The sequence below is a fragment of the Callospermophilus lateralis genome, chromosome X, assembly GCF_048772815.1.
Source record: "Callospermophilus lateralis isolate mCalLat2 chromosome X, mCalLat2.hap1, whole genome shotgun sequence".
Classification (NCBI taxonomy): domain Eukaryota; kingdom Metazoa; phylum Chordata; class Mammalia; order Rodentia; family Sciuridae; genus Callospermophilus; species Callospermophilus lateralis.
Window position 1 is genome coordinate 16962334 of NC_135325.1, and position 14335 is coordinate 16976668.

General features: G+C 32.1%; 1 protein-coding gene across 1 annotated transcript in view; it reads left to right on the top strand.

Moving 5' to 3' along the window:
• The first annotated feature begins 3131 nt into the window (after nucleotides 1-3131).
• Nucleotides 3132-14335, top strand: part of Il1rapl1 (interleukin 1 receptor accessory protein like 1) — a 583048-nt gene continuing 571844 nt past the window's right edge. The window contains exons 1-2 of the mRNA XM_077107516.1: nucleotides 3132-3222; nucleotides 3777-4056. Of these exons, the coding sequence (XP_076963631.1) occupies nucleotides 3132-3222; nucleotides 3777-4056 (371 nt within the window). The remainder of the gene's footprint in view (nucleotides 3223-3776; nucleotides 4057-14335) is intronic.

Below are 14335 nucleotides of genomic sequence, written 5' to 3' on the forward strand. Positions count from 1 at the left end.
ACTCAGTGGTGGAGCACTTGCCTAGCATGTGTGAGGCACTGGGTTTGATCCTCAGAACCACATAAAAATAAATAAGTAAAATAAAATTATTGTGTCCATCTATAACTAAAAATATTTTTAAAGAGTTTAGTTTTATGTTTTTATGTATATTTTTAAGATTTGAGATGCCTTGTTTCACAAAGTGGAAAAGAATAACTTGTGATAATATGACAAAAATACCTTTATTAAAAAGAAGATGCTGAAATATTTTGGAGTAAAGTTTCATCATGACTCTAATTTATTTTGACTGGATTTAAGAAAAAAATGTCATTCATGGAAACAGAATAAGAGAAAATGTGAACAACTGAGGCAAAATGTTAACAAAGGAAGAAAGTAAATATGTTATCACTTCTTTCAATTACTAAAATATTTTACTGTAAATAATGAAAGGGGACATAAGTCCATCATTTATTTAAATATATTTACAAAAATAATTTGAAAATATCTCAAATTATTCCTTTTTGTATTTGCTATCTTTTTCCAAGAATATTAAAAACATCTCAATAATTTGACAGTTCATTTTTGAGCAGCATGCCACTAATGGAATTTTGGCAAAACTTCCTAAGTCATAGATCCTTTATCTATTTCCATATTAATATGAATACAAAGTGTCTCTATTGTCCAAAGTGCTATAATTTATTCATCATTCCCTCTGTTTTTTCCTTGCCACATGACCCAGCTGCTTGAAATATCCCACCTGACTGATATTGACGTACAGAATAACTTTACTTTTCAGGAATATTTGTCTCGTTTTCAACATTTAACTCAGCCTATACTGAAGTATGAATTAATATCTATATGCATATATTTCCAGTACAATTCTCCCTCTGTTCTCTTAATCTAATTTGTTAGTATCTTTTTAGAACTTTCTAAACTAAATCTTTTTGCTTTTACCTTTAAGCGTTTTGCTTTATCTTACAAATCTTCTAAGTCTTTGAATAATTTCATCTTACTCTTTAAACTTCTACCTTGAAGGTATTTCAATCTTTTCACTAGCAATGCTATCCTCAGTTACAATTACTTGATTCCAGAATCATGCTGTAGTTCACATTGTGGCAACACAAGATAATGCCATGCTTGTCACTGAAATTATAACCTTTAAAATAAAATCCTGCCTAGGATTCATTTTGTGTAATGGAGAAATGTACAAAACTGCATTGACAAATACCCTATGCATTTATGTAACCTTCACATATGTTTGTGCAGTGCTTTTATCCTCTTTAGTGTATGATTCCAGCTCTGAAGTTGGCATTTACAGGAATGATGGCAATGAGTGACATTGATGATTTCCACTAAGCTTCTTGCATATTTACTCTCTATAATGACTCAATTCCTTTATTAAGAATCTTAGACTCTAATTGGGTAAATAAAATAGACTATATCAAACAATAGTTTGAAATTGACACCTTTATGTACAAACATAATACATAGTTGTAGAAAGAATGAATTCTGGATTCAGGCATAGCTGGGTTACAATCGCAGCACTTGTGAGGGGACATGGAGTTTCTTCAATTTATGGTTTGCCCATTAATTTGTTTATTTATTCACTCATGTGTTTAGTAAATGTATGCCAAGCTGGCTACCAGGCACTTCTAGGCACCAGGATTTTCAAAGAAGTGAGTGACAAGAAAAAAGTCCCTGATCTCAAGGATCTTACATTCTGTTGAGGAGACCAAAACCAAAGGAACAAATGAATGTAAAATGTAATGTAATATAATGTTGGATAAAACTAAGTCCTATGAAATATATTAAACCAGAATCCAGATCAAGTGACCAGGATGGTAAGGCAATATTTCATACAGGACAATCAGAAAAAGCCTCTTTCGCAAAGTGATATTTAGAGGGAAATAGAAAGAGGAGAAAAAACCATGCAACTCAATGGTTTAAAACATTTCATACAAGCCAGGCATGGTGATACACACCTGTAACCCCAGTGGCTGGACCCTGTCTCACAAGAAAAGTTAAAAAGGGCTGTGATGTGTCTCAGTGGTTAAGTACCCCTGGGTTAAATCCCTGGTACTTAAAAAAGATTTCAGACAAAGGGAGCAGCAAGTTCCAAAACCATAATGGATGTTTATGTGAAACATAAATCAAAATTTGTAAATTCACTGGTGAATATATAAGTTGTTAGTAGATAGTACAAATTATTTTTAAATTAATAATTAATTCCATGTCTTGTTATTTGTCTTCTTTGTTCTAATGTACATATTTCTTTTCATTTCATCATTTTTCCTTCTCTTGAATTTTAAGTTGTTCATCCTGTTCTCACAGCATTTGGGTTGACTTCTTTTTCATTTGTGAAGTTGAACACTGCTTGTTACTGCTGTTAGAGGTCCTTTTATTCTTGGTCTTTGTCTTTTGTTCATCATTCACATATTTTGAGTGATGCCTAATTAATTTTCTTGCTAACAACTCTATTTTTATTTCTTGTTATTTTGCTAGCTATAAGATCTTTATTCCTGATTTAATCAGTCAGCGTCATATCAGCAAGAAAAATCTGCATAGTAATTTGAAAGAGAAATATTTTATAAATAAGTATTAAATGCAACAACAGATTGGAGTAATGAAAGGAATGGCTAGTATGAAAGGAATATGTATTATTCTGTTTATGTTGCCATATCAAAATATCATAGACTAAATGGCTTAGAAAAATAGAAATTTATTACTCCTAGTTCTGATAGTTGGAAAGCTCTTAATCAAGAAGCCAAATAGTTGGTTTCTGGTGATGACTCTCTTCCTGGCTTGCAGATGACTACATTCTTTCTTTGTCTTATAAGCACAAGGGACAATTTCCCAAGTCTCTTCTTATAAGGGCTCTAATCCTATTAGAAAAGCCACAGCCTCATGACCTCATCTTACTCTAATTACCTCCCAGTGGTCTAATCTTCAAACACCATCACATTGGTTGTTAGTTTTTCAAATTATGAATTGAGGTCACATTCAGTTCATAGCAAAAAATAACATGAAGGAGTAGAAGAGTAACTGCTATAATCCCTAGGGATGGGACAGACCACCCAAAGAAAAGTTCCCATACTTCTATCCATAAGTAGAGTTTCAAGTCTTATTGGAAAGGTAAAATCATGATTAACTGAATGGCAGAAGTCACTCAGGTGCTGTGTTATCAGAACTTGTTAGAAACCTGCCCTCTGGAAGTTCACACAGGCACTCCCTATTATATTCTTGGTAACGCTGTTCATGAGAAATTGTCTTACCTGAGACTCTGCTAAAAAAAAAAAAAAAAAAAAATTGTCAAGCTGCTGCCTGCAGGAGCCAGCTGCTGGAGAAGACTTGCACACTTACAAGAGCCTGTCAAGCAAGCATGCTGGGACTAGGAAGCAAAAACCCTTTCCTCCTGTAATGTCTCTCCAGCACCCTCTACTGACAAAGCTTGAATACCTGCTAGCAAAGGAAATATTTTTAGGGTCCAAATCTATTTTCACAGAGCAGGCAAAGAAGTATATTAAGAACTGAGGGATAATAAATACTAATGAACCTACTGTTATAAAGTAAAAGTAAGTACCAGCAGGAGCAGACTAAGTAAAGAATACATTGTTTACTAGCAGGGTAAACTACTTTTCATGCTCCTTCTGAGTTTTCTTCCCTGTTACATTTTCTTTGTCTTGAGTAAATCTGCATATATGTAGATGTTCATTAAACATTTGTTAAATTAATGAATGAATGAACTCATTGCTTAATTTTTTATCTAATGTTTTTCTGTCTCTCTCTTTTTACTGTAGCTGATGGATGCACGGATTGGTCTGTCGACATCAAGAAATACCAAGTTTTGGTGGGAGAGCCTGTTCGAATCAAATGCGCACTTTTTTATGGTTATATCAGAGCAAATTACTCCCTTGCCCAAAGTGCTGGACTCAGTTTGATGTGGTACAAAAGCTCTGGTCCTGGAGACTTTGAAGAGCCAATTGCTTTTGATGGAAGTAGAATGAGCAAGGAAGAAGACTCCATTTGGTTCCGACCAACATTACTGCAGGACAGTGGTCTTTATGCCTGTGTCATCAGGTATTGTTTTAATTCCATTACCATTGTATCAATGAAATCACAAGCTACATCCTCATACTTAAAAATCTGTTGCTATCTCTTTCAGCTAAAGGTATTGTCTCAATATTTGCTTGTGTTGCTGCTTTCTAAAATTTAGAAGCTAAATCATAAAAAAGATGGGATTGGAATTTATATTGAGACATTATTTCTAGCTTATGGAGAAAAGAGATGCCATCTGGGTATCTACTTATGTTGCCAGAAATTACTAAAGACTATGAAATAAAATTTATACAGGAGGTAAAATGTTGGAAATAAAATGTAAGCAAAGACTTGCAGAAAGGATGCATAGTTTATTGCTAAATGGGTTGTAGCATTTTGTTATTGCCCTTCACAGACAGATAGAGCAGAGATACCTCTGGTTCACACACATCTTTCTGCAAAGATGATTTAGGTAATGTGTGTATGTGCACAGGAAGAGGAAGACAGCATTGCCAAGTTAGGAAATACAAAAATTGTGTTCTGTATTGTTTTGTTAACTAAAATTGCTAGATCAATACCCAAAATTTTTCTGAGTCTCTCAGGGCCAATACCAAAGTTAATAACAAAGTCTGTGCCATTATCCCCAAGAAAACTCATCACACATCTTCACATCTTTGTCAGCTTGTGGAAGAGACATATGCAGTTTGTTTAATGATAATGCATTGAAACAGTATCCATGTAACACATTAGCAGTTTAAAAATCTCAGTTTAAGCATTTAGCCCTTCATGGATTATGAATCATAGCCTGCATGAGTGATCATGAATGTCATTTACTATTAGAACATTAGAAAGCTAGATATAGGCATATGGAAGGTGTGTTTAAATCTATTTGGCTTTCTATATTTCATCTTATTCAAATAAATAAAGAAAACTCTGAGACAAGTTGATTCTTGACTTGGAGAGACTGACTTGGCCATGCTGAGACTTCTGAAGCACCTAGTATTTCTTTTTTTCAAATAAAAATTCAACTTCTACTTCTGAAATTATGATTGGCTTCTCCCATTCCTACTTATAAGGACCATATTTCCTTATCACAGTCACCTATAACAATTATCTTCATGCTGAGCTGTGGCTTCCAATGTCTTAAGACATTAAACTAGGTCAAAGTTATAAAATTTAGACATAAATATATCTTTAAACACTGATAACATATATTAGAGTTAATGTTGGAAAATGTATTGGATTATAAATAGTTGTATTTGAGATAAATTTCCACTGGATTTTTAAAATAACAAATGTGTTGTTCCTTGGGCAATACTTGTTCTTTATCTTGGGATCTACCAATTATTATATGTTCAAACATAATTCTTAATAGAAATAGAGGTTCTGTGGGGGCATTGATAAATAATGTCATGCTATTACAGTTAAAGAGTACTGATTGAACCAGCTGTTCTCACTATACCAAGTCACTTGATTTTAATTTCTTATCTGCTGATTATTTTTTAAAGTTGTTATCTATGATTAATTTTGCACGTGTGGAGGTAATTCTTCAAGATAGGCAAATGTGTGTCCTCATTTGAGTGAGATTAGGATTGAATTGAATTTCCAGAGTCTGACACTTCATTTCATTATTTACTGTTGATGGGAAAATAATGTAGCACATTAGTAATCTGAATTGCATTTCTTTTATGTGTTTAAATATATGGTTAGATTCAATGCTCCAAGAAACCTCATTGAAATGCCCCATAATTATGTGTATTTATAAGAATGAATGAAGGGCTGAAGTTTCCAAAACCATGAAGTTTGTCATATTTTCATGTTTCTACATTTAAATGGAAAGTGAAACTAAAAGACAAAGGCTGAAAGTTTAATGTGTGTCAAATGACATCCATGAGAAAGTAATATACTAAAAAAAACCCCAGAAACTTGACACTCTACTTTGTGTACAACCAGAGAAGTGAAAAGTTGTGCCTCATTTGTGTACTATGAATCAAAATGCCTTCTGATGTCATGTACAACAAATTAGAACAAACAAATTAATTTTTTAAAAAATTCAAGTATGCCAATGGATGTGAAGCTAATGAGCTTCCTATGTCTTCCAAATTGAAAAGAAATACTCCAAATCTTTATAAACAGCAGTTGAAATAGCAAGCCTTGGTGCTGATGTGGGGGAAGTCCAAGGGCATTGTCATTTTAGCACATTGCTAGCTACTAGGCCAGAAATAATCACTATTATTATTATTATTATTATTATTATTATTATTATTATTATTATTATTTAAATAATCCACTTGCAAAGAATTTCAGAAGTTGAACATATAAGCTTCTATTCAAAGATACTGTTGTTTTTGTTCTGTGCATTAACTTATCAATTAAATGGCTTAACAAGCCTTTTATGTATAGATAATTTTCATTTATACCTAAATATACACAAATAAATGTTGCTAATAATGGAAATAGTTCAGATAACTATCATTATAATGAACAAAAGTTTTTCTGCTCCCTTACCTTTATTTTTAAAGAATAATGCTAGATAATTCTTTATTCCATGGTGCATGGCTTTTAAAATATTTTCTCCTTGAATTTTTACCTTATTATGTTTCATGAAAAAGCAAATGAAAGAGCTGTGTAACATTTTGGGTTTTTTTGTATTGTCATCTATAGAAACAACTTTATTTTACAAAAAATAAATTTCCCTATATTCTTCACCTCTTAATTTTTGATTCATATTTTCAGAGTCATGCCCTATTAGCAGTTTTATATGCAGAGTTAGCTATTGCACATACAAGTACCCAGTGCCACCAAAAATGATAACACATTATTTTATTTGTTTTGTTCTTGTTGTTATTGTCTTGGGGGATACTAGGGATGGAATCTATGGGTGTTCTACAACTACTCTGTGTTCCCAGTCCTTTTTATTTTGAAGGGTCTTGCCAAATTCTGAGAGTCTTGCTAAATTGCTGAGGTAGGCCTTGAACTTAAGATCTTCTTTCTTTGGCCTCCCAAATCACTGGGATTATAGGCATGTGCCAAGGCTCCAAGCCATGGTAAATCATTTGACAAAGCATTTTAATTAAAATGTAGTTCTTGAGATAATTGCAGAATCATATTCAGTTGCAAAAAATAATATAGAAAGATACACATATCCTTTATCAAAATTTGCTCAATGGTAACATTTTGCAAAACAGCAGTACACTATCATAATCAGGATATTGACTCAATTTTCTCAAGATATAAGACAATAGCATCACTTCATGTGATTCTCCTGTTGTCATTTTATAGTTATAACTCTCTCTACCCAATTCTAAATCACTGGCCACTACTAATACAATCTTCCTATTTATAATTTTGTAAATTGCAGTATAAATGAAGTCATACAATATACACACTATGGAATTAGATTTTTTCATTCATCATAATTCCCTTGCAATCCATACAAAATATTGTATGTAAGTATATTTTATCCTTTTTATTGCTGAAGACTTTTCCATGATAAGGGCATGCTAGTGCACATACAAGTACCCACTGAATGGCATCTGGGTTGTTTCCAGTTTGAGGCTATTAAAAATAAAACTTCTATGAACGTTCACACAAGAATTTGGGGTAAAAATAAGTTTACATTGTTCTAGGATAAATATTCAAGAGTAAATATGAATTATAAGGTAGCTGCATGTTTGGTTTAATAAAACACTGCAAAATTATTTTCCAGTGTAACTGTACCATTTTACATCCCTACTAACAATAGTACAGTTTCTCCACATACTTGCAGTATTTGGTGTTGTCATTGTATTTAATTTTAGCCATTCTCATAGGCTTATCCTGGTTTCTTATTGGATTTTAATTTGTGTTTCTCTAATGACTAAGGATGGCTAGCTTTTCTATGTGCTATTTGCCATCTCATTCCTCTTCAGTAGTATTTCTGCCCATGTATTTGTTCATTTTATAATTGAATTTTTGTATCTTCTTTATTATGGTTTTAAGAAGTTTTGTATGTCTGGATACAATTCCCTTTTTTGGATTAGTGATTTACAAATATTTTCTGCAAGAATGTAATTTATGTTTTCTTCATCTTATGTTCTTTTGTAAAGCAAATATTCTTAATTTCAATGAGATTCAAATTATGAATTTTTCTACTTAAAAATCATGCTTTTGGTATGACATATAAGAATTCTTTGTCTAGCTCTTGGCCATAATGATTTTTTTCTTATTTTCAATGCTTAATTATTAAAGTAGAAGTTATGTCAAAATATGTTTTGCTTTATACTTTACATTTAAGTTGGTAAGCCCTTTCTGAGTTAGTATTTGTATAAGCTATGAGATTTACTTAAGTCAAGTTTTAGTTGTTTTCCATGGACAGAAAGTTGCTTCAACACCATTCGTTGAACAAGACTATGCTTCTTCTGTTGAATTGCTTTTGCATTTCTTTTTCAAAATCCACTGTGCAGGTTTATGTGTTGATTTCTTCATTCTTTATTCTATACTTACATATCCATCCATCTGCCAATACTATGATACTTGATTTGTGTATCTGTATGGTAGGCTTAAATATCAAGTGAAGTGAGTCCTCTTTGTTTTCCTTTGCAAAGCTACTATAGCTAGGTAACGATTGTGGGCTGCTTGTTTTCTTTATAAATTTCATCATAAGCTTATTTATTCACACAAACCTCACTGGAATTTCTTTTTGTTTCTTGTTTTGTGGTTCTGGGGATCCATCCTAGTGCCATGCTCATCTAGGCAAGTGCTCTAGCACTAAGCTACATTCCCATCTCTACTTTCCAGGAATTTCAATAGCAATTGCATGAAACCTATAGATCAATTCAAGAAGATCTGACATCTTTATCATCTTGAGTCTCTGAATCTATGAACGTAGTATAACTCTTCATTTCTATAGGAGTTTTCTTTGATTTCTTTCATTAGTATTTGTAATTATCAACATACAAATCCTATACACGTATTTTGAAATTTATACCTAAAAATTAATTTCATTGGATTATTGATAAATGGTATTATCTTTTTAATTTTCATTTCAACATGAACATTTTTAGTATATAGAGGTATGAGAGATTTTTGGATTTAAGTTAGCAATATCTAAACCATTTTTTTCAAATTGCATCTATAATGTGTTGTATCTAGTATCTTGTTCCTTGCCCAAGTCATGAGTTTCTCTTTGAGATCAAGAAAATCTTTTTTTCTCATTGAAAGTGCATGTTAAGCATCTATCAAAAAATACTTAGTGAAATCAATTTATTTATTCATCCATTTAACAAACATCTACTGATAATTTTGTGATAAGTACTATATTAATGTTAGTATTATAAAGATTTCTAAGTTTTTCTACTCAAGCAGTTCACATAAGAGAAAAAAAGTGTACAATAAATTGAGATAGATACTTTGAATATAGTTTAGAATACTTTTAAGATCTGCCAAGATGGAGTAGAAAATTGTCTCCAAGTTCTCCTCCTACAACTAAAAATCCTGGATATAACACCACAAATCAAAAGTGGGGGCCTGTACTCCCAGTGGCTTTGGAAGCTTAGGCAGGAGGATTGCAAGTTCAAAGCCAGCCTCAGCCAAATTGAGACCCTGTCTCTAAATAAAATACAAAATAGGCCTGGGGATGTTGCTCAGTGGTCAAGTGCCCCTGAGTTCAATCCCTGATACCCCCCCCCAAAAAAAAAAAAGAAAAAAAGGACTTTCTAGGGATCTCAGGACTTAAGAAATGGCATGAAAATTCTCACAGTCCTGCCTGCTCTTTGTAGATTAATGCACGAATTTTCACTTTTTGTTCCTTCATCTGAAATTCATTTTTTCTTTGCCTACCCTAATAATATATATTTATTTGCTGAAGCAAATTCAGTTTTTTTTTAATTTTCTACCTTTCTCAAATTGCTCCAAAGATAATTATTTCATTGATCAATTGGAAATAGAAAACATAGGAAATTTTAAGGATTAACACAAAACCGTTTATTTTCACAGAATCTGCAATGTAGATTGTACTCAGCTGGATAGTTATTCTACTGATGTTGCCCATAGCCACATTGGCTGGAATCTACTGGGATGCAGGGTTGGCTCAGCCTGTTTTTCTCTCTGTGAACTCTTTGGGTCTCTCTCCTATGCTTAGTAATGTTCCATGAGTCAAATTAAAGATAACTTGGGAAGAGTCTTACAAGGACTTATATTCTGTGAAGTTTGGCCCATTGGTAATGCCACCAAAGTAAAAGTCAAATAAACTTTGTCTATTTGTCCCCAGTAATCCATGCCCTTACACATGCAAAGTACATTCATTCCATTCCTAAGACCTCACAAAGTCTTATTTTACTATGTCACCAAGGTCATCTTAGGAGTCCACAGTATAACTATCTAAGTCATTTATGGGTGGAAATGAAATTCTTCACACTTAGTTTCCTGATTGCAACTGATTAGGAATGACTCCTGTTCATTCAAAACTGAACTAAGAAAACAGAGTATCTGTCTCTCACAGTCCCAGTATATAATGGTAATACAGGAATAGCATTACTAAACTAAATAGTCCCATTTGCAGTTGAGGATGGGATGTGAGAATTACAGGGCAGTAATTGGCCCATAGCAATTCTTAAGTTCAGCTGGGCACACTTCACCCATATCTTGATAAGAGCGTAATTCTGCCTATTAGAAGTGGTTCTCTGTGGTTCCTGGTTATAGCTTCTCTCTTTCTATGGAAGGTTAAGGACCCAGATACCATATTTAAAATTGAACTTTATCTGTCCATTTTAGTATAAGGTAATAAAATTCCTGTAGGCACTCTGCTATGAGGCTTTTATGTATCAAATTTTTAACCAGTCTATTAAGAAGAAACTACAACCTAACATATTTTAAAGGTAAATTCCTCTGTAACTTGGTGTTCAAGTTTGGTGTTGCTAGAGGAAAAAGTACCAATAATTCTACACAACTTTTTCCTAGATAGTATTAGGCTTTGCCTAGTAGACCATCTTAGCTACCTTTGCTTAGATGATAAAGAATGTTTTGTATCCCAAACACATTTCCACTGACATTTTTACCCCTCAGAATCAATTTGAGCTGTTTGTCACAAAAGGCTCTCAATATTTATAAAATGAAATAATGAGTAATTAGAATTGACATTCTTTAGAATGCCTTTTAGAAAAAAATTACTATAAACAAAAATTACACAATTTTCTCAATTCTATCATTTTCCCTGAGAAAATGATATAATTGTTTTTCTTACAACACCTATTGGAAATTAAAACTAGTTATGGACTGCTTATTCTGAATCATGCTTTTTGGTATTCCAAAAGATAGTTTCCTTTTTTTTTTCAAAATATACCTTCATTATCAGCAAGTAACAATAGAAAGTAATAAAATGTTAGGTCTAATAGCCTGCAATGAGTAACTACTATAAATGTAGTATAACAACTTATTTATTTTAGTCTGTATAATAGAAAATAATTTCAATTTTTTTATTTTTGTGATTTTTAAAAATCAAATAATTTTTGGATCAAAGGATATATAATGTTAGTATCATTTTATAAAGTCTAAAATATATATACAAAAAAGGGTCTTCATAATTTGTTCAGGGCAATCAATGTCCATATAAATGTTTTATATCCTACCAGAAATTTTAATGATCTTATGCATATGTGTTCCAAGGACCTAATGTAATTTCACAATCTTGGTTCTCTAATTATTAAAGTATCTTTCCTAATTGAAATCAGAGTATACCCTTGAGAACATCAGCTTCAATTTATAGGTTATAAAAAAATGAAATTAAACCTATATAAGCTAGCCCTTTTAAAAAGCCATATACAAGTGGAAGTCTTTAAAGTAAGATTTTCAGTCTGGGTGTAGAGTCTTTATGGTTGGTATATTAACATTATAGAACTGTAAATTAAATACTCTTTCTCTATTTTTTTGCAGAAGATAATCTTTCTTGCCATAATAGTCTTCAATAGGTTTTCCAGTTATTATTATTGATAATACTTGAACATGGTACTACAGTGTTAGATCAACCTAGAGCAGAGACTGTTTTGCCTTTTTGTCACATCTAAGACATGAAGCCACTCTCTAAAGGATCAAACTATTTCTAAATAGGACCATAATTAGCCAAATTGCTATTTTTCTGAGTATTTTCATTTCCAAAAACAGCAAACCCAATTGACAGAAGTAAAAACCAGATCCTATCTAAATTGCCTATTGGATATACTGATTTTTTTAACCATTCAAGTAGTACATGTGTTCAGCATAACAGCTTAATTTCTGTACTAAGAAGATGAAATGAATTTTGATGAACTGAAATACGGTAGTATCTTAGGTCACTGGATGAAGAAAAGTTTAGTCTAATATCCCTCATAGAGAAATCTTTGAGAATTCTTTGAAATCAATAATGGCATGTTCATTGCAAATATGGAATTATAAATTTCCTGCACAAAACCTCAAATTATTGTGGAGTAGATAGACTACTGAAAAAGATGATGCAGTTGTAACATAATATGTAAATAAAGGTTAGTTCTGAGATTTCTTTTTTTGCATTTTAGGTAAAATACATCACTGTGTGCCTTTTTCAATCATGAATAAAATACATAGTTTTTCATATTTCACAAATGTTATTCAATGTGTATGATGTGATATAAATGGTAGTTAGGATTAGGGAAATTTTATTTGATTTTTATCTTATTTATTTATTCATTTATTTTTGCAATATTGGAGATCAAACCCAGGGCCTATGCATGCTAAGCAAGCACTGTGCCACATAGCTACAACTCAGCAAGATGAGGAAAATTTTAATTTGCAAATATATCAGTCAGTTGAGCAGGTCAGTTATAATGTAGTGAGACTATGTTAGTGACTATAGTTTTTTACTGCAATTATTGTCTTTATTTGTAAAAAATCTATTCAAAAAAGTTAACTGCTAGAGTTGATGCAATAAGTGAGTAAAATATTAATAGTCCTATTAAATTTGCTGATCAGCAAAATTTTAGAGGAGTAAAAAAGTTGAAGATGAAGCAGCTAAGATTATCCAAGCCTCTTTCTAACACTAATTTTGTATGTGGTTATCAAGTAAAATAAATAAGAAAATAAGCTCAATGAATGTAAAACATACAATAGAGGGACTGAATATTCTTAAAAGAGCTCATGTAAGACCTGTGGTTGAACAGAACTCATGCCTAACAAAAGTATAATTAGGACAGATTTCTCTGTTACAAAGTTTTCATGAGGACATGATAAATTAAGTAATGATCCAGAACAGGGGATTTCAAATTTTTCTGAAAACCACCAGGTGGTAAAAATTTTAGAATTTGCAGGCCATACAATCGCTTTTGTAACCATTCAATTCTGCTGTTATAATGAGATAGCATCCATACACAATACTTAAATGAATGGCTATGGTTGTGTTCCAATAAAACTTTATTTAGAAAAAATAGGTGAGGGGGTGGATTTGGGCTCTGGGCCATAGTTTTCTGACTCCTCATCTAGAAAATGCCTTGCAAAATGCAAATAGTTAAATCAACAATAGTAGTTTCTGTTGTTGTTGACAAAGAAAAGGCCACAATCTATTCCTGATAAAGTGACAAAATGGGGATATTGTTTTTATTTTGTATGTGATGGTTCAAAGGATTATTAAAGTATCTTGCAGCAATTTATGAATGTTTAGAGAAACTGGAACATAAAAAAGTAAGCATGGAGATTTAGTAGAGATATGAAGTAATGAGGACTATGGTTAGAATATTAATGGTAGTAATGGTAAAGAAAAAAAATTCACTAATAGTTTTGGAAGGAAAAAATGCATCACTGATTATATTTGCTTGGATATATTTTGACCTTGTTTAAATGTTGTTGTGAGATAGCTAGAACATCTTAATGCTTTTCCATACAAACCTAAATGTTTTCACACAAACCTCAGGGTCTTAAGCAATAAAATTACTTAGACTTTACCCCATCACACTAAAAAACACTTAAATACAGTTACCTCATCATTGCTTTCCCATGCAGCATTTGAATGAATAAATGAAGGGGTATGAGGTCCTATCTAGTTTCTTTGTCTACTTGTTACTCTCTTCATTAGACCAGTAGTTTCTTAAGGGCAGAGATGAAACTTTTCATGTTTGCATTTCTCTTTACACATATATGTAAACAGACAAGAACTTTCAATCAATTGTTACAGTTTGGGAACAGGTTATTGAATATAAGAATGTTATAAATATCAATGACTTAAAGAGAGAATTTTGTTTCTCAGGGGAAAGACAATCTGTAAGAATTTCAGAGCTGATATGTTGGCTACCTAATTGTCTAGGCCTCAGGTTTCTTCTATATTTCATATCCTGCTCCC